The sequence below is a fragment of the Lagopus muta genome, chromosome 2, assembly GCF_023343835.1.
Source record: "Lagopus muta isolate bLagMut1 chromosome 2, bLagMut1 primary, whole genome shotgun sequence".
Taxonomy (NCBI): Eukaryota; Metazoa; Chordata; class Aves; order Galliformes; family Phasianidae; genus Lagopus; species Lagopus muta.
Window position 1 is genome coordinate 103,921,559 of NC_064434.1, and position 22,631 is coordinate 103,944,189.

The window sequence follows — 22,631 nt, forward strand, 5'->3', positions numbered from 1 at the left end:
TGCAGTGTCACCATATACAAGAAGAGTAAATATGAATGCAGAGGCAGCTTACACCACCTACAAGTACCATTCATTGAAAGTTCTACCGTTCATTTGTCTCAACATGATAACATAAAATATGCTGAGTTCAGAAGAAAGTATGAGGTTTTTTCCTCCTGTGAAACTTCCTTACTGAGAAATTTCTCTATTCTGCACTAGAACTAGGAATCCGTTCATTCTGTCACCAACGGCTGCCCATTAATGTTCAGAAATGAGTGCAGCCAGCCAGAGCTTCAACCATCCAAAATTAGAAATAGAATTTCCCCAGATCATGGCTAGTGTCTAGCCCCCTAGGTTAACATGCAGGCTAAGAGTAGCCCACGTCTGGCTTCCAAAAATTCTGCTTAGAACTTCAGCAACCATCAGCCAACAAAACATCACTGAAGTTGGTAGGTCAGTAGCACACTACTGCCCAGTGTGGGCTATACTCCATTACAACCACTAGCAAACAGACTAGCAGCTCTTCTCTTCCATTCCGATGTTCAAAGGTGTGCAGTATCAAAAGGAAAATATGAGTAGAGCTGAGTACTGTACCCCCAGAATTAGTTCATCCTCTAAGCATTTTAACACATTCCTGTGCTAAAAGTACAGTAGAATCTTCCCCATCTAATAAAAATAAAAACGTCCTTGGGAAAACCCTCTAATAAATATTAGCACTGTTTGAGGACTTGATTGTGGGCAGTGCTTTTACTGAAGCACATACCAAAACGAGCATTGCAGCACAGAAGGAAGAGCTGCATTTCACCTGTGTTCTCTTCTCTCCACTGCATACAGCAAGCTTTATCATTTGTGCAATGATACTTCAAGATTACGTGTTCTTTCGCATTTTACGCTCTTCAGAGACATGCACAGCTTTAAGTGATGCTTAGAACCCCTAGTATTTTGTGTCTATACATACATTTATATATATAAATCCAGTGCTATTTGCTAAGCACTCATACAGTTTTACCTAATACCATATATTTGGAGCTCCTGCTTCTCACTGGCTGACAGCATAATTTCAATCTGAGCAGGGAAAGCCATCAGCCTCACACTGGTTCCTTGTGATTTGTGTTGACATAACACTATTCATTCCAAGGCTTTTTTTTTTTTCCCCCCCTTCAACCAATCCCTAAAAAAACAGCTATTTCTAAACCTGAAATGGCCTCAAGCTGCACCAGGGGAAATTTAGGCTGGACATCGGGAAATACCACTTTTCTGAAAGAGTGGTCAGGCACTGGAATGGGCTGCACAGGGAGGTGGTGGAGTCACTGACCCTGGAGGTGTTCAAGGAACATTTGGATCTTGTGTTGAGGGACATGGTTTAGTGAGAACTATTGGTGATGGGTGGATGGTTGGACTGGATGATCTTGAAGGTCTTTCCCAACCTTGATGATTCTGTGATTCTGAAAACCATTTTGCTGCATAAGCCTATCAGTCACCTCTCAGGGCTGGAGACAGAGCTGTATCACAGCAGTTCTACAAAACAAAGCAGGAGTGGGAGACTATAAGGAAGAAAGCCCAGCTAACAGGTCAGCATCAGCCACCTGAAGATTAATCATTCTTCCTCTGCCAGGAAAAACAAAACAGACACAAAGGCAGTTATCTTCCAGCCTAAATCAGGTATTCCCAGTAAATACACATCAATCAGGAAAACTTCATAGCAAGCACAATTCTCAGAATCAGCCCAAGGTTAGCAATAATATTCTCAAGTTACTGTTTTCCTTACATGGTTCTATGACAGATACCCTGGTGTCTAAAGAAGATGCTCTTCTGACCTATTATTTTACACAGGGTGTGAAGTTGCCAACAAGTCCTCTTGAAGAAGCTATTGCTACTGTTGTTAGTCAAGTAACAACTCATCTTTGTACAGGTCTTTGCACGCGTATCCTTAGATACAGAAAATATGCACTTTTATCTAGGTCAGGATGACCATGCCTGAATCTGCTAACATGATTAAGTAGAAGAACTCTTGATCACAATATCACTTGTCTTTGAAGACAGGAGCATCTTGAAAAAGCATGTTGTTAATTAGCATGAGTAGAGTAGCCTGCAGGAAGGGAGATTAGTCCTATCATTGACTGACCAATTGTAGGCCAGAGGCTGCACCAGAGCAGTGCCGAATGATAAGAACACGTATAAGAGAACTGTCACAAAAATCCCAAAGTCTATCTTTAAACAATGCTGTCCTTGAAAAGAAATGCATTCAGCAAAATGATGAAGAACAGGATGGGCAATTGCTAGTGCCTGTTCCATAGATGGGAGAACTGATCATGACGCACCAATGGTTAGTGGGGAGGAACTAAGAGAAAGCTGAGCCATGGGGCGAGAATGATTTGCCCAGTTTTGTGCTATCATCAATCAGCAGTCATCAGGCTTTAGTGAGACAAGCTGTGAAATCTACTGGATTGCTTGTATGGATGCAGGTTTGCTGTTCTACCTCTGATTTGATGAATTGAAAAGAATTCTAGATCACATGGGGAGAACACAGAGAGTTCATAGAGTCCTTCAAATGGTTATTTTGAAGTATAAGTGTGATTGGAAAGATATAAAGGTTTTTATGAATACACTGTTACTCTCTGCGAAAAAACAACAATAAAAAATACTGGTTTTAGAGAAAGCTAATGTGGAAAACAGGAGCATAAATGAAAGGAAAGATCCAGAAGAGTTTATACTTGAAATAGAACATAAATGAGATCCAAATACTGACAGGAATGACAGCTAATGCTTATACAGAACCAGCAGTTAATATTATATGGGTACATCATGCAGTACCCAAAACAAAGAATACCTCCAAATTATACCAGAACCCAACTGAGGACCATCAGCATTTCATATGAGGTTATTTGAGACAGCTAGAATATTGTCTCATTTGGAAGGGGAAGATAAAAAAAAACCCTACGTTTAATATGTTGCTCAGTGGACAGTCAGCCCCTGATATCCAAAAGAAGTTGCAGAAGATTGACAAGATTTCAGGGATGTCTATTTCACAGCTGACTGAAATCACTTGTAAGTTATATAACAATAGGGAGTAAGTAAGAAAGGGGAAAAAAGAAAGAAGAATACGACAAAACAAAAGGATAAGCAAAAGAGATATAAAATGCAGGTATGTTTCCTGGCAGAGGCTACAGTTCAAACCACAAATTGAAGAGGAACATTTAGAGGAGGATCTTGGGAGTTAAAATAAACTTGTGTGGTGTGACTAGCATAGCTGGCAAGAAGGGAGATTAGCCCTACCTTTAACTGACCAATTGTAAGCCAAAGGCTGCATCAGGGTAGTGGCCAAGTGATAAGAATACGTATACAAAAGTGTCACAAATATCCCAGGGTGTGTTAGATTTGTGGGAGACCACCTAGCACCCACACTTGTGCAACTTCACAACAGAACAGTATCTCATCTCTGTGAGATTGACTTACTGCACACCAGGAAATGATTTCACCAGTTGGATATCATTACTTCCACCAGTTCCAATAGTAAAGTATTTTTAAACCATTCCTCTACCATTCTTTGGGAAACACTCAGGGTACATCCACACTGGCATTTTTGCTTTGAAGCAGAAGCCTACTTTCTAGCCATACCTTTCCTCCACTACCACTTAGGTGCAATACAGAACAACCTATTTGCACATGTGCTGTGTTCTTCAAGGACTCAACGCAACTGGAAGTTGAATGTCAGGAACACATCTCATATGTTTCATTGTCAGTGATGCCTGGCCACAGAACAAGTCTATCCTCTGAGGATCACAAATGGGTCAAATTTTCATCAGAAAGACATTTTCTTCCAACAGCCAGCTCTAGCAACAAAGAGCGCAAGTCATCAGATAATTCAAGTGACCAAACACCACTCCTCATCCTCTGTTAGTCCTGCATCTGCCTCACCTGCCAGCCTGGCCTCTTCTTCCAACCTGTCTTCATAGCCTCTGTCTTCTGCCTTCTCTCTGTCAAGGTGGGGATGTAGTTTTGCCTTCCTTTGCTCATGCTGTAGCCCACATGCAGAAAGGGACTTGAGGGTAACATCACTACGCTGTGGGCACGGGCATCTCACACAGTGCCTCTGCCATAGGGCCAGCTGTACTTCAGGAACACACAGCACTAGGGTCATCACAGTGCAGTGACATGATGAAGTTGTGGTTGCAAGAACACACTTTCTGTGGGGAAAAAAGAAAACACATTGTGGGAAAGCCCTTAATGAACTTAGCATCTGTCACAAACCCTGAGGCGAGCTAATCGTTAGCAGAATAGATAATAAGATGCTTACAGCAGCGTATATAATTAGAAAATCTCCAGTGTAGAATGTTAGTGCCATCACAAATAAGGTTTCAATCCTTCATATACTGAGTCACCCTTATTATTACCAACAAGCCACATCAGAAACCTTGTCTGCAGCCATTTAATTTGAGCATGTTCTGCATCTCATTGAGAGCCAACGAGATAACCAGGCAGCAGCACCGCTAGATGTCAGCCCGAGCTCAAGGAACAGCACCACTCTCACTGTGCAGCAGCATCAAATCCCCAGCCCAAATCCCCAGGCTTTCCTAATTACAAGGTTTTTATTTCAGATAGTTACGTACGGTGTCACACTTCTCCAAAACCATCTTTTGCTGAAGAAAGATATATACTACAGTTCAGTTTCAAGGCTTCTGAATCTCCACCCAAATGGATAGCGAGAGATTACAAGTTAAGAATGCAGTTTGAGGCCACCTTAAGAGCTGGAAACAACATTGTTTAAACACAAAACTTAAAACAAACTATGAGTTTACTTCCCCTGTGGTGGGATACAATGAAGGGAAATAGACTATAAGGTCCTGTCAGACAAATAACACACCTGGCGTGTCAGATGTTTTTTTACTTATTACTAAAGCAGTAGTAGTGAAACTGCTGTGATTTCAATGAGGAAACTGCAAGTACAATCATCATTGTACGGGAAAAAGAAAGAAACTGGAAAATCAAATGCATCCTCCACTGCCTGCTAGCATAATATTGATCCTCCTCTCCTCCTGTAAGCTCCTGTTTATTTCAGCCAGGTACACTGCAGCATGAACACTAAGGGGTCTGAATGGCAAGCTGTGTTGTTCTGAAACAAGCTTCACCTAAGAACGTGCAATGCAGAAAGCAGATCCATGTTCAGTGTCAAAACTATTGATTTTTAGCTGTCAGGCCTACACTAACAGTGCTGCCAACTGCAAACACTCCAAAGTTTTCTATAGACGTCTTGTGCTCCCTTGCCATTTCTTCCTCCCTGCTCCAGATCTCAGACAAGTCTGGGATCATTTGGTTTACTTTCTGTGCTAGAATTGTTAAGATTATGGTTGTCACACTTCCTTACGTTTCTAAGGGTAGAAACTTGGACTTTGCTCTAAAAAGGAGAGAGACCTTCAAGTAATAATCAGGCTTCAACAATGGGAATTTAAAATTAATCAAACTTTGCGACACTTGGAATAAAATGATGAAAAGCAGCGTACTGAAAATAGAACCAAGCACTGATTAAGAGAATGAGCAGAAATGGAAAAAAATCCCTTGTAGAGGGAGAGTGTCAGATTGCAATACCTCTGCCCTTCTGAGCAGAGACACCATCTCTTGCGAAGCGAGCACATCCAGCATGCTTTCTTTTCTCTGCTCAGCATTCACACTGTGAAGGGATTGCCTTCTGAGAGAGCAGCCTAAAGATCAGGAATGGCTGCATTTGTTATATCACATCCCTGGTGACTACTGAACGAAGTCACAAGTCTCCTTCGGACAACTTAAAAGAGGATCCTGCCAATATGTTACATGATGAAGCTATAAACTGATCAAGCCTGTCATACCAGAGTTCAGGCTGCAGCATAGGCCACCAGTGCTTGTGAGATGACAGTTATACACAATGCCACCATATAAAACAAGTACCTATGACACCAGGCAGACAGAGAGTGCTGTAAAGCTTCATTAAATTGGAAGCCACCTGACAGTTGTACATCAGAGACTGAACTCAGCAGACAAGTAGCTTCACCAGTACAATGCTTTTCCACAGCCAGGTGCTTTACGAAGACCACGCAGTGGTTCACAAACTGAACCCTTATCTTACTTTCTTTGAAATTAGGTTGTCAAGCAGACTCTGATGCCCCCTGAAAGCCCGCTGAGTTATTTTCTGCACAGAGGAGGTGACCAACCAGAGCACAGACTCTGAAGAGAGCTAGAAAAAAGCAAAAAGAAATACATGCTGTCCACATGCTGCCACGACGGCCCCAGGCTCAGTGTAACTGCTGAAGAAGTCATAGCAGGAAGTTTTTCACTGATAGGCCAAATGTCGTCCTTCGTGCATGTTCTGAAATGGTACAGACGTGTGTGTGTGCATAGTCCCTGCTGCATGCATCCTGAACTGGAAGCATTCTGTGTCCCACCTATTGCACCTGTCCTAAAGCATCTGTAGTTCACCTCAGGTGGCTGAAGAGCAAACGGGAGCTGAAAGCAGCCACGTGTGCAAGCTTTGTTTGCAGGGACACGCATTAAGGATTATGCACGGTATCAAGGTCTATAAGCACCAGTCTCATCTTACACCACAGAAGTCCACTCTGTCCTGGACTTTTCTGTGGCGTTTTTGTGGAGAAACTTAAATCTTCATATCCGTTTACATAGAACTGTGTATGTTAGTTAACTGCAAGCAACTGAGATGAAGCCTTGCAGGAAAAGCTTGCATTTTCCAATAACAATTGCTAGAACTCACCACTTGCATTCCTGATATCCACAGTGCAATTGAACCCGCTTTGTCTGCTGTTTGCAAACACTGACTGCTGCGTGCATCTTCACACACCTTGTAACTTCAACCATGCCCACGGGCGGGATGCATTTCCAACACTTGTCTTGGAAATCTGCTTTAAGTAGAACTCAAAAATTCGATATACGCAGCAAAAATGCCGTTTAACAGCGGTGTGCGACACAACCCGCCCGCCCCGCGACCTTCTGGAAGGTTCTCTCGTGGCAGAGGCGGCGCTGAGGTGCGGCTCTGTCCGACCGCCAGAGGGCGCTCCGAGCCACACTTACGAATTGCACCTGAGGCGTGGCGCGTTCTTACGATCTGCCCGCTACCCACGTCCTGCAGCGCCACATCTCCACATCTGAGCACCTCCAGGGACAGGGGTTGCACCACCTCCCCGGGCAGCCTGTTCCGAAATGGTAGAATTGATACACCTAACCGGAAACGTGACCAGAGCGTCTTTTTGCCCCTTGCTCATCAACTCCCCCCATATTGCCAGCACAGGGAATGAGGTAGCTTCAGAGGGCAGCACACTGACCTTTCACACAGCGCTTCCCCACCTAGAAAATAAAATCACAGAACGGCCTGGGTTGAAAACGATCACAGAGCTCATCCAGTTCCAACCCCTTGCTCTGTGCAGGGTCACCAGCCTGCACACCAGGCTGCCCAGAGCCACATCCAGCCTGGCCTTGAATGCCTGCAGGGATGGGGCATCCACAGCCTCCTTGGGCAGCCTGTTCTACTGAAAATAAACCCAATATTTGCAGAAATGTGAACAACATGAGGTATTCGGTGCACTCCCTCTTGTGGCAGCACAGAGATGCTTCAGCTCGAGCACATCCCATAACTATCGGCATTGAGGGCAGGGATCGCGCCTTGCACAGAACAATGCTCCTGGTCTGCCAGTTTCTCCATTGCAGCATAATTCTTGTAAGAAAAATGATTTCAATCAGCAAGTCACATATAGTTCAACAAAGAAAGGGCTTTTTCAATGTTTATTTAATATTTAGATAAGGTTATGGAAGGAAAACGCAGATCAAGATGGCACATTTAATTCTACATGTAATCTGCACTACTCAAAGTAATGCGAAGGCTTATAGAGGCATTCACAGGTATATGCAGGTAAATAATTTCTAACGAATAAATCCCATATAAGACTACTTTCCCCACCCCAAATTACTGCCTTTAAATCAACTTCTGCACTTGAAAGATGACTTATTTTACAATTAGATATTTAAAATAAAAAAAAAAAGCTGGTGTTCGGTGGAGGGTTCCAAGTTTCTTTGTCAGCATTTCTTGATAGCACCCTGGAGATTACCCAGCCATCTTCAGCACTACTCACAGAAGAAATCAATGTCCTGAAAGAGAGTTGAAAGGAAAGATGTTTTGAGATTACTGAAGGATTAGCATTCCTTTATCATCCCCCAAAGGTAGATAAGTAGATGCAAACACTGAATACGCTAATGTATTCAAAGTATGTTCTCTATAAATTAACTCCACAGAATTCTGGAGAAGAAAGCTCTTATTGCTTTCAACTCCTTTTATGTGGTTGGGATGATTTGTTCCTGACAGAAATCTTTAAAGTGGATTGGGTGATGCCATGTTCTTTCTTTCTTCAAACAATTCCTTTATCTTTCTGTTTAGTTTTCCTACATCCACACTTGGATTTGAGTTGTATGTAACCCCTTATCCTTAAACTACTCCTAACCAGACATGAAAAGGATGCCTTAATTTGACTGAGGCTGTGATTCACTTGCTACAGAGAAACCTGACTAGAAAAAATAAGTTTGCATTTTGCTTGAAAACTTCCAGCAAGGGATACATTTTCATAGCATATGCTTTCATCTAGCTTTCTGCTAGTATTTTATCTGGCTACATAGCTCTCATCTTGATTATACTGCAAGGAATTAACAACTTGTATGCTCAAACTCAGCAACATTTACATTAGACCAGCCTATCACACGTAGCTGTCCACTGGAAAGTGGTTCAGAGCAAAGGCTTACTGGCATTAAAAGTACTCTCATTTTAGCCAGCAAATGACCAATTTAAAATCACTGAAGGATGGCAAGCAATCCAACACCTCAGTAGTACACAGTCTATTTTCAGGAGTCTACTGTATTCAGTGGACTCAAAAGTAGCAGCACTGGGAAGAAAATATTGTATAAGATTTGTCACTTGGAACAGCAGCAAAAAGGTATGGATTGCCTGGTGTTGCAAAAAGGATGTTGAGATTAGTTCACAAGCACTAGAATTTATTAAGAGGGTCTGCTGCTGATGACATACACTGACTGCAGTTCTGACAGTTACTATGGGGAAAAATGAAGGAGACAGAGACCCCCTGTACTAATGTCCTCTTTTGTGCTCCTCTTTAGTGCAGCAGGTCCCCCCCATCAAGATACCTCTCAAATTGCCAACTCAGTGCTTTCAGTGGACAGGAACTGCAGGCTGCTTGATCATTAAGCTTTGGGCATCACCAGTTCCCACAGTATAAATGAAATAATAAACGAAAGGTTAGAGAAGAGGGCAGTTGGAGAAGGTGGTTCTCACACCAGTGGCAGCAACAGCAACAGACTTAACAGGTTTGAGGCCAGGAAAGCAAGGTACAAGCATCACCAGCAGCTGAAGTGAAGGTAGCAGAAGTGCAAACATAAGACCAGCTACAGCGTTGCAAATGGAAGGCTGGTAGCATTACAAGCACACAAGAGCTGTGCAACAATCGCTCTGTGTAAAGCAGTACCCTTTAAAGGATACTTCTGGATGAATCAGTATGGTCAGGTAGAGATCCATTAAGACCTGCTGTAAACACTTTCAAATGCAAACTTGAAGTCATATCCTTCAAGCCCACATTTGCAACACAAAAGAGAACAGAGGAACAAGAATCCATCTGTACCACCATCAGGTTTTGCTGCGAAGCAAGAACGTGAACTAAGGGTGAAACAACTAATCCCTGGTGATTAGTTTTGCAAAAAGGTTTGCTGCAGAATTTCTACTTGCCAATTAAAGTTCTGCAGGGTAGCCTGGCAAAAGCAATGCCCCATTCTGGACCCACAGCCAGCCTGCAGACTAAGACATGACTTTAACCTACCTCTGCTTCCAGCTCAGCTTGCCATTCAACAGAATGGCTGTCACGTTGTTGAGAAAAGAGCCTAGAACCGTATTTTAGTCACGGAACATGAAAGAATGACTAATTGCTACAGTGCTCCTGGCCAGATTCAGAATAACCTAACAAAGTGTCAAGAACAGCAATCGCTTGTTTCAAGATTTGCATTTCTTCACATAAAATTTGTCTGACATTAAAACACAAATCCTAGCAACTATTACACTTCATTTCAATTATTTCTCTTTTTAATGAAACCTACCTAATAATCAAGAGCTAGGATGAAGTGTCCATGTACAATTTCCAGGCTATGAGCAATGTGTTTTAGGCATAAATATAAGCTACCAGTAACAGCCAAGCCATACCACCCTCTTCCACTTCTCAGCAAAGCATATTTCAGATCTTTAATGATGTTAAGATCTGCCTGATATATGACACACTACTAACAGGATTGGGAAGAACCATCCTTTCAGAAATGCAGCTTATTTAAAAACATGTTTGCAATTGTACCTTTTGATAGATGTACTGACAACTATGAGACAGCAATACTTTTCTCACGCAGTATTCTGAAAACTAAGATTTTATTTTTATTTTTATTTTTAATTCCTCCAATATTTTAACCCAAGTGATGCTGCTACAGTGGAAACAACTCAAGAATACTCTGTGTTCTGGAGGAACAGTGGAAAAGTGAGTTTTCACATTCAATTTCCAGGGACCTGCTTTCACTGAAGCATGAGAAGGGTGTTCAGGAGTGTAAAACAGAAGTACTCTATGACAATGTCAGTCTATTTAGACCATTAATAGAAGGGGTTTGTACACCTTACTGAAATATGCAGCACAATGTTCAGTCTCCAAAAAAAAGAAAACCATTTGCAACACATTGCAAGAAGTTTGGGTCAGACTTTTAGGGGCCTCCAAGCAATGCTATTCCAATCAATAGGAACAATAATAGGATCAAGGCCTCCACTCAGCATTTGTGAAATCTACGATATCAGAGCTTATGTTAGGATTTTATTGAGAACGTTTGCCTGCATCAGAGATAGCATCCCTAAGCATCTGTGATATGCTACAATCAAGAGCCACAATTATGATTTGTTTTTACAGGAAATTAGCATTACACAGCCAAGATAATTATATACAGCTGGGGTTCTGTAAATTCCTTACCGTTGTAGGAACGGTCTTATTTGCTTCTTGATAGACATGTTGTTCTGAGACTAAACTGCGAGGGAAGTAGCCAACTGTCCCCATATGGTCTTCATACTCTTCTCCATAAACCTTCAAGCAAGGAGATGTATAATTAGGTGCATTAGAACAGCCCTCGTTTGCTTTAAGCTAATTCATAATTTAGCCAAAAGCAGCTACTTAACAGTGCTCATAACTCTGATTCTGGATCTCCTAGTTCCCCAATTAACCAGCACATTAAATGAACTATTAACACAAGTTCTAATACAGATAGGTATTTCTTTTCTGGAATAAAACAACAGCACAGTGTTGTTGTTGTGGTTTTTTTATTATTATTTTTTTTTAATGAATTCAGCTAATGTTAGTGTTTGCTTCCTTTATATATAAGTTTTATGAGCAACTGTAATGAAAGCTTTTCTCCTGCAGTTTCAGCAAGCAGTCGCAGAAAAGAATTGCTGAGCCCTTTTACTTGGGTTAAATTCATAATTACTGAATAGTTAATGAAGAAACTTTAACTTCGCTACAAAAACCAGAAGAAAAAAAAGGCCCTTTAGACTCCTCAGTCAGTTTAAACACCAATCTGGAAACCAAGTTGCTGCTTCAAAACCCACAGTAGCTCAACATCAACACATTTTTGTCAAGAAATAAATGCTACTCTACTTCTGGTTTGCTCATATACACAGGAATCTCATCTTACACTTCCAGCCCAGAATTCTCCAGATTCTTTTTCTTTCACTAGTTTTGAGTAAACATAAATCAACTGCCCTTTTTTAATATTAATGAATCTGCAGTCTGGAGCTTTATAATCCTCTTCTGCTCTGACAAGGGAAATGGTGTCTAGGAAAAAGAAATAAAAATCAAGAATGAGAAGGATGAATTTAAAGACATGCTTTTATAAAGAAAAATATGGAAGTGCGTGGATGCACACGTGTAAAACCATTTCTACAGGCAAAAGTAGGTTATTCTGAAATTAATGTCTGCCAATAATTTGCCCTGCTCGTTTTTCCATCTCCAGTAAGCAGAATAACAGCTTCAGAATGCATCATTTAATCCTAACGTAAGTTACAGTCCTTCTGTCTCTTCTGTACTCTTACCTTTCACTCATGAGAAGGGTCCCTTAGAAAAGTCTTTCTGCAGTAAAACGGGATTTGATGCTCCACATTCATCTTCCCACTCTATTTTAAGTTGACAGACCAGTTTAAAGATGAGCTAAATAAGCAGAGTCGTTTTCTGTCACACTACGGCTTCCAAGCCCCACAACTGTTTCGGGGAATGTATTCTAATTAAAATTAAAACGAAATTACTCACAGAGACAGTCGTCATCAGCACACAGCTTCTTGCTGGCAAGCTTGTCCATAAAAATTCCAGTTGCAAATGGATTCATTAATCCAAGACACGAAAATAAGATAATCAAATAAACACGTTGTGTCATTTTTCTTTGCTGCGGCACTTCCCAAATGCGCACCGTGCCCAGGGATCTCTATCTTTTATGGAACAGCCTAACATCTGGACAAACACCCCTGGCCAATGGGAAGGGATCAGGGTGACATTCCACTGCAACAAGAGGAGCCGCCGGCAAGAGGGAAACCTCAGGTTGCACTTATGCAACAGAATCCTTCCCCAAACCCGTTCTGGAGCAACTGTATTACTTAAGAACGTTAAGCTTTCCTCTACTCATACACGGTCTCAAGCTTACCTCAAGCAAAATTTGTTTGAGAATGAAAAATTAAGGCAGACCCCAACAAACAGGGAAGAAAATGATATTCTTTCAAATCCTCAAGTCCCTTATTGTCACAGTCACACACTAACATACATAATCGTCCCCCTGGACCATAAACTCTCCACGGCAGCAACCTCCTCATGACAGTCTGTAGCAATGCCCTACAACAACAGTAAACATGGATGCAAATATAACTCAGTTAAAAAAAAACCAAAAAACAAACCTTTTCAACTCAGCAATTTAAGTTTGAAATCTAGAATGGAAGCGCTGCTACTTGTAGAGGTAAGATTTCTTTTACATAGGCAAACACAGAAACAGAGCAGAATACACAGGTTAAGCAAAGACAGCGGCCAGCTCTCGTTTATTCACGTAGCCAAACTCAGCTGAGAGTTCACAGACATGACACTGAATGGTACCATAAGCTGGCTTAAGAGGTACTTGTTATGTCTGAGAGGACACGTAGCATTCATCTAACCTCCCAATACATTTTCATAGCATATGAGGAAAAGTACAATATTAATTAAAATAGATGCACGTGCCCAAAAGGAAAAAATTAAGCTGTTATACACACTGTAAGCTGTTCACACCACAGTTGTCTTCAGTTGCTTCAAAGAAGCTCATCTTAAAACCAGTCCTTAAAAATGATCAAGAGCAATGCTGCAGCTCCCCAAACAGCTGTTAATCAGTGCTAACTGCATAAGATAAAGCTCATGACAAAATACACTCACTTTTATTCTTTACAGGTGCACAAAATTTTCACTTGCAAGTGTTCTAAACTTGTGAATTCACTAAAAACAATGGAAAATGCATACATAGAAATACAGAATTAACACAGCTGTGGAAGGGCATCATCTTGCAATGTAACGTGAGTGTAGAAGATGAATTTGTTTGCATCCGAAACTGCTCCATAAAACTGCTTTTCTGCACAGTATTTGATGAAAATCAATCGAGCTTTCCTGGATGCAAAGCATTTGGCCAAAATAACAATCTTAAATCAGACCTCAATCACCTCACAGCACAACTGGGAAAAACACATGCTCCGCAGCTACAAGCTCACACAGCACAGGCAGGGAATACACCAAGCTGCAGCAATAGAGGAAAAGCTACAGACTTCAACCTACTTCCCCATTTTCCAATTGATTTACTTTGGAAACAAAGAAGCCTCAACACTCACAAGGCAGCTGCTGTGCTCATCTGAACATTCCTCCTTGTAGTACCCAGTCTTAAGACCAGCTGTTTGTCCGAACTACATCTGAAAGAAGTCATACTTACTTCCTCCTTGAAATGGTCGTTGGAGGACTCAGACACAGCAATAAAGAACTGAGGAATGGTGCAACGTGAGAAGCACGAACACCACAATATCATTTCTAAAATACAAATTTTCCAGAGCCTGATTGCAATTCTCCTACAACACCATGGAAAATCCAGCAAGTTTCACCAAAAATAGAGCTTAGGTTTCGTTATTCTCTAAATATCTAAAAATATCTTTCTAGATCTTCTTCCATCTTACACCATCCGAACAAAACATTTCAGCTTTTGAAGTGATTTTTCCCAATACTAAATTGGATTACTTCACTGCATTTAGTGCATTTCGTGTCCAACAAAACCCTTAAATGGTTTAAACAAAGATGGGGGAAAAAAAAACAGAACCACAGAAATAGTAGGACATGCATTTTGTAAAGCCTGCCTAAAAATAGTCTGTCAAGCTTATCAGCAATGTCTTTGGAATGAGCCAGAAAGCTCTTCCTAAACTATTTATTGAAATCACTGCTAGAGATCAGACAACTGGAAAATCAAAACCAACCAAAACAAAACCGTAAGTTTGTCTGTGCTTTCTGTACAATGACTTCTACCACCAGCCATCACAGTACAACAAAACCAAAATGTTGAACAGAACTCTCAAATTTTAACCAATTTCTACCATAGCCTGTAAAAACTAAAAACAAACAAACAAACAAAGGTCTATTTTCCTTAAGTGACAAAACTATTCTGAAGAAGTGAAAAGCAGCTGTCAGAAGCAGCTGTCCCCTTGATAGTGAGGCTGAAGACTGAGTGTTGCATTTATTCTGAACACGCTGACATAAAACATTCCCACTCACGCTTTTCGCTCTGAAGACACGTAATTTTCCAGCTCTCACTTCTGAGAAATGAAAGTCACCTTAAAAGTAGTTAAACCAATATTACGAATTAGCCCCCCGTGCAGCAGTGGAAGATGATATAATGCCTTCTACTAGGACAAGAGCAAGCTTATAAAGGTACTCATTAAGATTTAGTTTAGAAAGCAGTACAGAAGTCAGCTCCCCCTGTCCGAAGACCAATGACACCTCGAGGAGAGCAAGATCTCTAAAGAGATGCTGCTCCCTCAGCTGCTAAACTTTAAATGAGGGTGAGGAGGGAGGACCCAAGCAAAGTGCATTGCTTGCACCTGACCTCTGTGGGTTAGCCATGCCATCTCATCTGGTGCTCAATCACTGGTTCAGGCCATGGCCTAGCAATTCTCATCTGCCACACAAGCTTAAGAGATTAAAAAGACAGATTCAATAAAAAACACAGTTTGAGAACAGCATAAGCTGAATTTATTTTATAAAAATTAGTATTCTAGCACAAAAAGTTACTATCCAGTAGATCCACAGAAGTCTTGCAACTGTGCTGAGAGCTGCAGCCATTTCACACAACAGTCTTATCTTTCCTGCACAGAACAGAAACATGCTGTACACATATTAAAAAAGGGAAAAAAATCAATACAAAGAATTCCAAAGAGTGTCTGGTTATTTCTTAGCATAAGTGATTTTCATGGCATGAGATGGAGTTATCTTGAATCCTTGGAGAGCATCTCGAGCAGCTCCTGCCTGACATTCATTTTCAAACTCCACAAAAGCAATGTCGTGACGCCCAGGCACTAAACGTACTTCTTTGAATCCAGGAAACCTTTGAAATAAATTTAAGGAGAGTCAGATAGTGCTTTCTAGATTGATAATTTACCCCCTTCAGCACCCAGAAAACCCTCCCATAAGCATCTCCTAGAATAATAGTTACTACTAACAAGAGATTCGATTGAAGAATTTTTCTATTTCCAGGCCTTAGAACTTTGCCTCTCTTAAGAATCATTCTGCTGAAGTAATTTAATCAGCCTTGCACATCTGCAGAAGCAATTAAAGCTGTTTTTAAAACTGTTTCTGATGTCTTTAACATTAGTCACCAGCTTAATGCACCGCAGATTGATAACTGATAACTTCTACAATCAAAATCGGTTTAAAAAAAATAGAAGTCAGATTTGCATTCTGCACCCAATCATCTGTAAAGTTGGCAGTAACACAGAGCACTGAAATACCTTCAAAAACTCTCTTTTCTAATAATCAGCTAGCCAACTGAAAGTAAAAAAACAAAACCATAAAGGTAATGAAAGGAATCAAAGGAAAATTTTCTCCATTCAAAACTTACTGATTGAATAACATGGACAGCATCATCTCATTTGTTTCCTCAGGCAGGTTATTAAGGAAAAGAATATAGTTTGGTGGGTTATCAGGCACCTGCAACAAGAGAAGAGCAAAATTCAGTGGACTATCCACAGCTGCCTGCCCCTCTAATCTGTCCGCATTATTATTTGAATGAAGACTCACAAATCCCTCGTTCTGGCTGTAACACAGAAGCTGGGCTTTAGGATACCTTCATGCAATGTGCAGGCATAGATCTTGGTGGTTTTTGCTTTTCTGCTTAACAGCTGATACTGCAGTACTCCACCATACTAGATCTCAGCACTGCCACAGTTAGGACAAGCTGTAGTGCCACTTCAGATTTCACAGGCCATCCAAGATACCTGTGTGAGGACATCAGCTTGGATTTTCCAAGCCTTCCACATCTTCTCTGTGAAGTAGCTGGAGGCCATGATAAACACCTTGTTCATCTACAGCAGAACTGAACTAGTGTTATCTTTGGGGCAACTGAAACCCACTGAAAACACATTGTCCTACTACAGCATACTATTCAAATGTATTGGTTACAAACTCCATTAGATGTTAAGCTTCAGAATCTCTATAAGATTTGGTCACAAAAACAAGCATTACCTGCTGATTCTGCGGTGAAGTCCCAGGGGCACTGGTTGAATTTTGTGTTGCTCCCTATTAAGTAAGAGCAAGGTAGTTTTTAAAAGATAATTAGTTAGAGATAAACACACATCACCATATTTGTGTACAGCTCAAGTAGTGTATGAAAGATGGCTTGGCTTTTTTTATTTTTTTAAGCTGCAACCCAAGGAACATTTATTTATGCCCGAGGGGAACAACAACATGTGGACTGCATTGAATCCCCAAACCAGACAATCAAAGAATAAAAACTGAACTAATGGCTGAGTCAGCAGACACAGCAAATCACTACTCATCCATCATTAAATTCAGTTTAGCTAGACAGGAAGTAGCTTTGAAAATGAAGACCTACACAAGACATGATAGACAGTAAGAAAAAATTACACGCTTCCACTGAGGACTCCAGTTTAGCAAGCATAACTAAAGCCATTAGCATTATAAATAAAAACAATTACTTCTAGGAAATCACTATATAAGAATTGATTTTGAATAAATCCTGAGGAAACTGAATTTTCTATGCAGAAAAAGTTATTTTTATGATCGCATCTCTTCCCTTGACAACAAACTGTGCCTTTGCAGAAACAGCAAGTAAGACAATATTCAAACCCTGTGCCTTGGTCTGTTTTTCTGTCTTTGCAAATAAATTGCTAAATGTTGCTAGCTGTGGTCAGGCCAAGCATTACAGGAGATATATTCCATGCCAACTCCTTCTCATCTAATCGTAAATGGATCACATTGTTCCCTTCTACCCATCTCGCATTCTACACATATGTACACATACATACACAATGTTACTTTCTACACTGGTTTATTGTACCTTTGCTCTATCCCTTAATTTTCATCTTACAATAGGAATGAGGAAAAAAAAAAGAAAGAAAGAAAAAGTGTTAAAAAATAAAAATAAAAAAAATGCACTAAGGACTACATAATCATATCCCCTCCTGCAGCTTTAATGTGTGCTAAAGAGCAGTACAAATCAACAGACAACAATTCAAAGAACTTAAAGTACCAAAATACTTAGTCCTAAAAAAAAGATAAAACATTACATTGACAAAAAAATGGACACATTGTTTGAATATTTTTTTTCCCCCTTCTTCCTTTAAATACAGAAGCTGCTTACCTGAATTATCTTTTTATTTGCTGCATTAGCAGATTGCTCCAGAGACTTGGCCTTCTTCTTTTCCTTCCTCTTCTCCTTGTCAGCAAAAGTACCACGCATTTTAGAGATGATATCAGAGTCTGTCTTGGCGTACTGAATACGCTTTTAAAAGGTAAAAAACAAACACCAACAGAGTACTGTTTATTATACTGAAAATCTCACACCAACTTCATTGAATGCATTCTCTCTCATTCACACAATACGCCTGTAGAAAGTTGTATTAAAAATACTGTTTTAAATTATAGATATGTTTACAGAGTATGTAACGTTCATCATTCATTCTGATCACAACTAAAGAACTTTCTAAAGACTGGGATAGACCTCTCATGAGAAGAAGTTACTGATTTTACGACACTCAATGGAATCAGAACTCTAACCAGCAAATAGTATCTTTACCATGCCTGTCAAGGTAGCAGATGTACAAAGCTACACAACATCAGTTAACAAAATTGGCACCAGCTGCTACTGAAAAATAAAACTAGGGAGATGGAGCATTTGGGGTTTGGGGTGAGGTGATAAGGTTCCAGTGATCTCAGATCTCTGCAGAAAATTGAGTTCAGTAAAACTTCAGTAAAACTATACATATATTTATTTATTTATTTTACAATCCTATCACTTACTGAAGACTACTCCAAAGACCACAAAGCAGCTGAATGTGTCTTTTATTCTTTGTTCGTTTACTGCAGTCAATATTCAAAGAGGGAAATACACCTGAAAGCTTATAATGCCTTGATTCTCTACTGCATTTTACTGAGCACAAAGGCCTTTAAGGATAAGTGACAGAACTAAGCTTGCATAGTTCCTCGGAAAGGATTTTGTTAGATAATCTGAGAGCATTAATGAGAGAAGTGTGTGCCTCAACAACACAACAGTATAGCTCTCCTTATTGCCCAAAGCCGTGAGATGAAAGCATTTGCATACCCACACACCACCGAAGTCAAACAGACCATTTGCACATGCAACCCCCCAGATTAGGAGATGCCCAGTTTAGTCAGGCAGCAACAGAAACATGTCGATTGTTGTACCATCCTGCCTGTAATTAAGTACGTTATTAAATCTGCTTTTGTCAAGTGATATTGTACCAGCTTCACTGAAGTTGTGTCAGAATTCAATCACTCAGGTTGCTAATCTGATGGAAGCACAAGCAAAACTATTCATCAATTTCCAAAGCAAATCAGTGACTATGTCTGCCAATTTCTGGAGAGCAGAACTGAATAGATCTTCACCCCACTCATTGTTGCTTTGAAATAGAAGTACCATATTCTAGTTAAGTCTCACAAACATCTGGAGTAACTTCAATTATTATAAATTAAATAGAAAGTACCTAATCCCACAAACACTATATGGGAAATTCTGTGCGTTCAACAGAAGACACAATGAATATCATAGAATGGCTTAGATTGGAAGGGACCTTAAATTGCACCCATTCCCAAACCCTACCATGGGCTGGCTGCCCCCCACCAGCTCAGGCTGCCCAGGACCCATCCAACCTGGCTTTGGGCACCTCCAGGATGGGGCACCCACAGCTCTCTGGGCAGCAGTGACAGGGCCTCACCACTCTCCAAGTAAAGAATCTCCTCCTAATATCTAAACTAGATCTCCTCTCTTTCAGTCTAAAGCCATTCCCCTTTGTCCTGTCACTATCTACCCAAGTAAAAAGTCGGTCTCGTTCCCCGTTAATATGCTCCCTTTAAGAACTGGTAGGCTACAAGGAGGTTTTTCCAGAGCCTTCCCCAAGCTGAAGAAGCCCAGCTCCTCGAGCCTTTCTTCATAGGAGAAGTGCTCCAGCCTCTGAGCATCTTTGTGGGAAGAGCAGAGAGGGACAATTCTCTCCCTCGCACTGCTGCCACCCCTCTGTTGATGCAGCCAAGGATAGCTGGCCTTCTGGGCTACACTTATGTTAAGTTTTACATCTACCAGAATCCCCAAGTGCTTCTCCATAGGGCTGCTCTCAGTGAGTTCTTCTCTCAGACTGTACAAATATCTGAGATTGCCTCCACCCAAACACAACACGCTGCACTTGGCCTTGTTGAACCTCATTATGTCTACAGGGGCCTGTTTCTCAAGCAGTCCCTCTGGATGGCATCCCTTCCTTTCCTTCTGTTGCAGCTACTGCACCACCACAGAATCACAGAATGGCCAGGGTTGGAAGGGACCTCAAGGATCACGAATCTCCAACCCCCCTGCCACAGCAGGGCCACCAACCTCCCCATTTAATACTACACCAGGCTGCCCAGGGCCCCATCCAACCTGGCCTTGAACACCTCCAGAGTCAGGGCATCCACAATCTCGCCAAGCAGCTGTTCCAGCACCTCACCACTCATAGTAAAGAACTTCCCCCTGACATCCAACTTAAATCTTCCCTCCTCCAACCAACCACTCAGCTTGGTGTCACCAGCAAACTTGCTAAGGGTACACTCAACCCTCTGTCTATAACTAAGCTGAAAGCGTTTCAGATCTTGAAAACCTTTAACTTACTGCAGTGGAACATAAAGCCAACGTTTAGGAAACCTAAGTACCAACTTCAGGTTCACTGTGTGTTCCAATTATAGTCTCTCCAGAGCCTCTCAAGCTCGCATAAATATATTTGTCAAGACAGAACATCACTGAGTAACAGCACAATTGCAAGCAAGTCTGAGAGTTATTTCACAAGGCACAAGTACCAAAGCACTGCAACAGACCACAGTAATTTTATTTCCACAGAAAAGAAAATAACTTACCATTGGCTTCCCATAAAATGGAAAGCCTTGCAGCTGCCTCAGAGCATTGGTAGACGATCCTAGTTCTTTAAATATAACAAAAGCCTGCCCTCTCATTTTCATAGTCTTCAAAGCCACGATGTCAACCACATGACCAAACTGTGAGAATAATGCATATAAGGACCTCTTCAATTCTGTTAACATAAAAAAAAAAAGGCTGTAACATGTTGCATGCAAATGTCTGCATCTACAGAGAGCATGCTGTCCCGCGGTTGATCTTCAGGCAGGTAGGTGTATCGGCTTCACAACACGAGCCTTCAGCTAGAGAAGAAACTGTATTAACTTTGTATTAGCTTCCTAAGAGCAAGAGCTGCTCAGCTATGTAGGCGCAGCTGCTGACACCCAGCACTACCAGCCCGGTAACGCCTGCGGGCTACGAAGGCCATTTGAAGTTCCGTAATTAAAAGTTACGATGAGAAACGGTTATTGATGGAGGCTCGTCAGGCGCAGGGCCAACCGGCCGCCTCAGCACCAGGCGCCGCGCCGCGGCCTCTCTACGGAGGCGCGAGCCGCAGCCCGGCACGGAACAGCAGCGCGCGGGCCGCCTGAGGAAAGCGCGCTCCGCGACCCCCCGTACCTTCTTTCTTAATCTTGTCGTTGATGTTGTTGATGTAAATGGTGTGGTTGGGCCTGATGTCCATGCTCTCAGCCGGCCGCAGAGCTGCCTGCAGACAGAGCGCATGCGCAGCCACGCCGCAGAGCCGCTCCTAGAGCGATCGATGCGCCGGAATCGTGATGGCGGGCGGCGCATGCGCGGTGCGCGGAGAGGCTCCCTGTTGGCCGGGCCCCGAAGTGCAATGGGGTGAAGGGGGGTTGCCGTGAAGCGTTGTGTGAACGGCTCGCTTGAATGCTCCGGTCGGCTCTGCGTCCACGATGAAGCAGCGTGCTCCTGTGTGAAATAAAGCTGTGTTTGTGTATCTGCGGTTACCGTGTGTGCTGTAAAGAAGGAAGAGAAACAGCACCTGTTATAAAACGTTTATCCGCATTTGTTTTTAGTTTTGATATCTGAAAGGCAGTGCATCTGAGCACCTCATATTGGGAGGAAGTTTTTCACACAGATGGATGGTGAGGCACTGGAACAGGCTGCCCAAGGAGGCTGTGGATGTCCCATCCCTGCAGGCATCCAAGGCCAGGCTGGATGTGGCTCTGGGCAGCCTCACCTGGTGGTTGGTGACCCTGCACATAGCAGGGGGTTGAACTGGATGAGCATTGTGCTCCTTTTCAAGGCCGTTCTGTGATTCTATTATTCTATGATTTCTTGGGGGCCCTGCAGTGGTGGCAGCTTAGGGTAAATAAACAGGAGAACTGGGGCTGCAGCCTTGGAATTTTTGGAATAATTCCACATGCCACATACCTTCATTTCTATGAGTGAGCAATTATACCGCCTTCCAGAAGCAATTTGTAGTTGCAGAAGTTTAATCTGGTTGCATATGAAGAAAATGCTGCAAAAAGTTTTACTCCATAAGAAAATTCGTGCTTAGATTTAATTTAATTTGGGCAAGTTCACACTGAAAATCATTTCTTTGTAAAGAGCTGTTCCCTCAGCTGCAGTGCATAAAAAAAGGGAAAACCTTCCTTCTGGATTCTGGAGTTTTCTTGAGCAAAAGGAAAATCTGTTACTTAGCAAGGCTTTGAGCACATGATAGAGCTGTAGGTGTCCCAGCTCACAGAATCACAGAATGGCCAGGGTTGGAAGGGATCTCGAGGATCACAAATCTCCAACCCCTGCCACACGCAGGGCCACCAACCTCCCCATTTAATACCAGACCAGGCTGCCCAGGGCCCCATCCAACCTGGCCTTGAACACCTCCAGGGACGGGGCATCCACAACCTTTCTGGGCAGCCTGTTCTAGCACCTCACTGCTCTCTCTGTAAAGAACTTCA

General features: G+C 41.9%; 2 protein-coding genes across 2 annotated transcripts; both read right to left on the reverse strand.

Moving 5' to 3' along the window:
- Positions 1-7,782: 7,782 nt before the first annotated feature.
- Positions 7,783-12,937, reverse strand: OTOR (otoraplin). The gene is made up of 4 exons (XM_048935525.1): positions 12,336-12,937; positions 11,725-11,864; positions 11,010-11,120; positions 7,783-8,106 (listed from the first exon to the last, which is right to left on the reverse strand). Exons 1-4 carry the CDS (start codon positions 12,457-12,459, stop codon positions 8,083-8,085), a joined length of 399 nt encoding a protein of 132 aa, XP_048791482.1. The 5' UTR covers positions 12,460-12,937; the 3' UTR covers positions 7,783-8,082.
- A 2,393-nt stretch (positions 12,938-15,330) lies between these two features.
- SNRPB2 (small nuclear ribonucleoprotein polypeptide B2) lies at positions 15,331-21,454 on the reverse strand. The gene is made up of 6 exons (XM_048935523.1): positions 21,325-21,454; positions 20,709-20,881; positions 17,950-18,090; positions 16,812-16,865; positions 16,189-16,277; positions 15,331-15,675 (listed from the first exon to the last, which is right to left on the reverse strand). Exons 1-6 carry the CDS (start codon positions 21,386-21,388, stop codon positions 15,516-15,518), a joined length of 681 nt encoding a protein of 226 aa, XP_048791480.1. The 5' UTR covers positions 21,389-21,454; the 3' UTR covers positions 15,331-15,515.
- Between the last annotated feature and the right edge of the window lie 1,177 nt (positions 21,455-22,631).

Excerpts from the sequence above, each read along its gene's own strand:
- OTOR (XM_048935525.1), bottom strand. The coding sequence starts at position 12,459 with ATGACACAACGTGTTTATTTGATTATCTTATTTTCGTGTCTTGGATTA. Across the intron at positions 11,121-11,724 it reads GAGAATTCTGGGCTGGAAGT|GTTTATGGAGAAGAGTATGA; the intron begins GTAAGATGAGAT and ends CCTTGCTTGAAG. Across the intron at positions 8,107-11,009 it reads ATAAGACCGTTCCTACAACG|GACATTGATTTCTTCTGTGA; the intron begins GTAAGGAATTTA and ends ACTCTCTTTCAG.
- SNRPB2 (XM_048935523.1), bottom strand. The coding sequence starts at position 21,388 with ATGGACATCAGGCCCAACCACACCATTTACATCAACAACATCAACGAC. Across the intron at positions 20,882-21,324 it reads CGACAAGATTAAGAAAGAAG|AATTGAAGAGGTCCTTATAT; the intron begins GTACGGGGGGTC and ends TTATGTTAACAG. Across the intron at positions 16,866-17,949 it reads CAAATAAAAAGATAATTCAG|GGAGCAACACAAAATTCAAC; the intron begins GTAAGCAGCTTC and ends CTTACTTAATAG.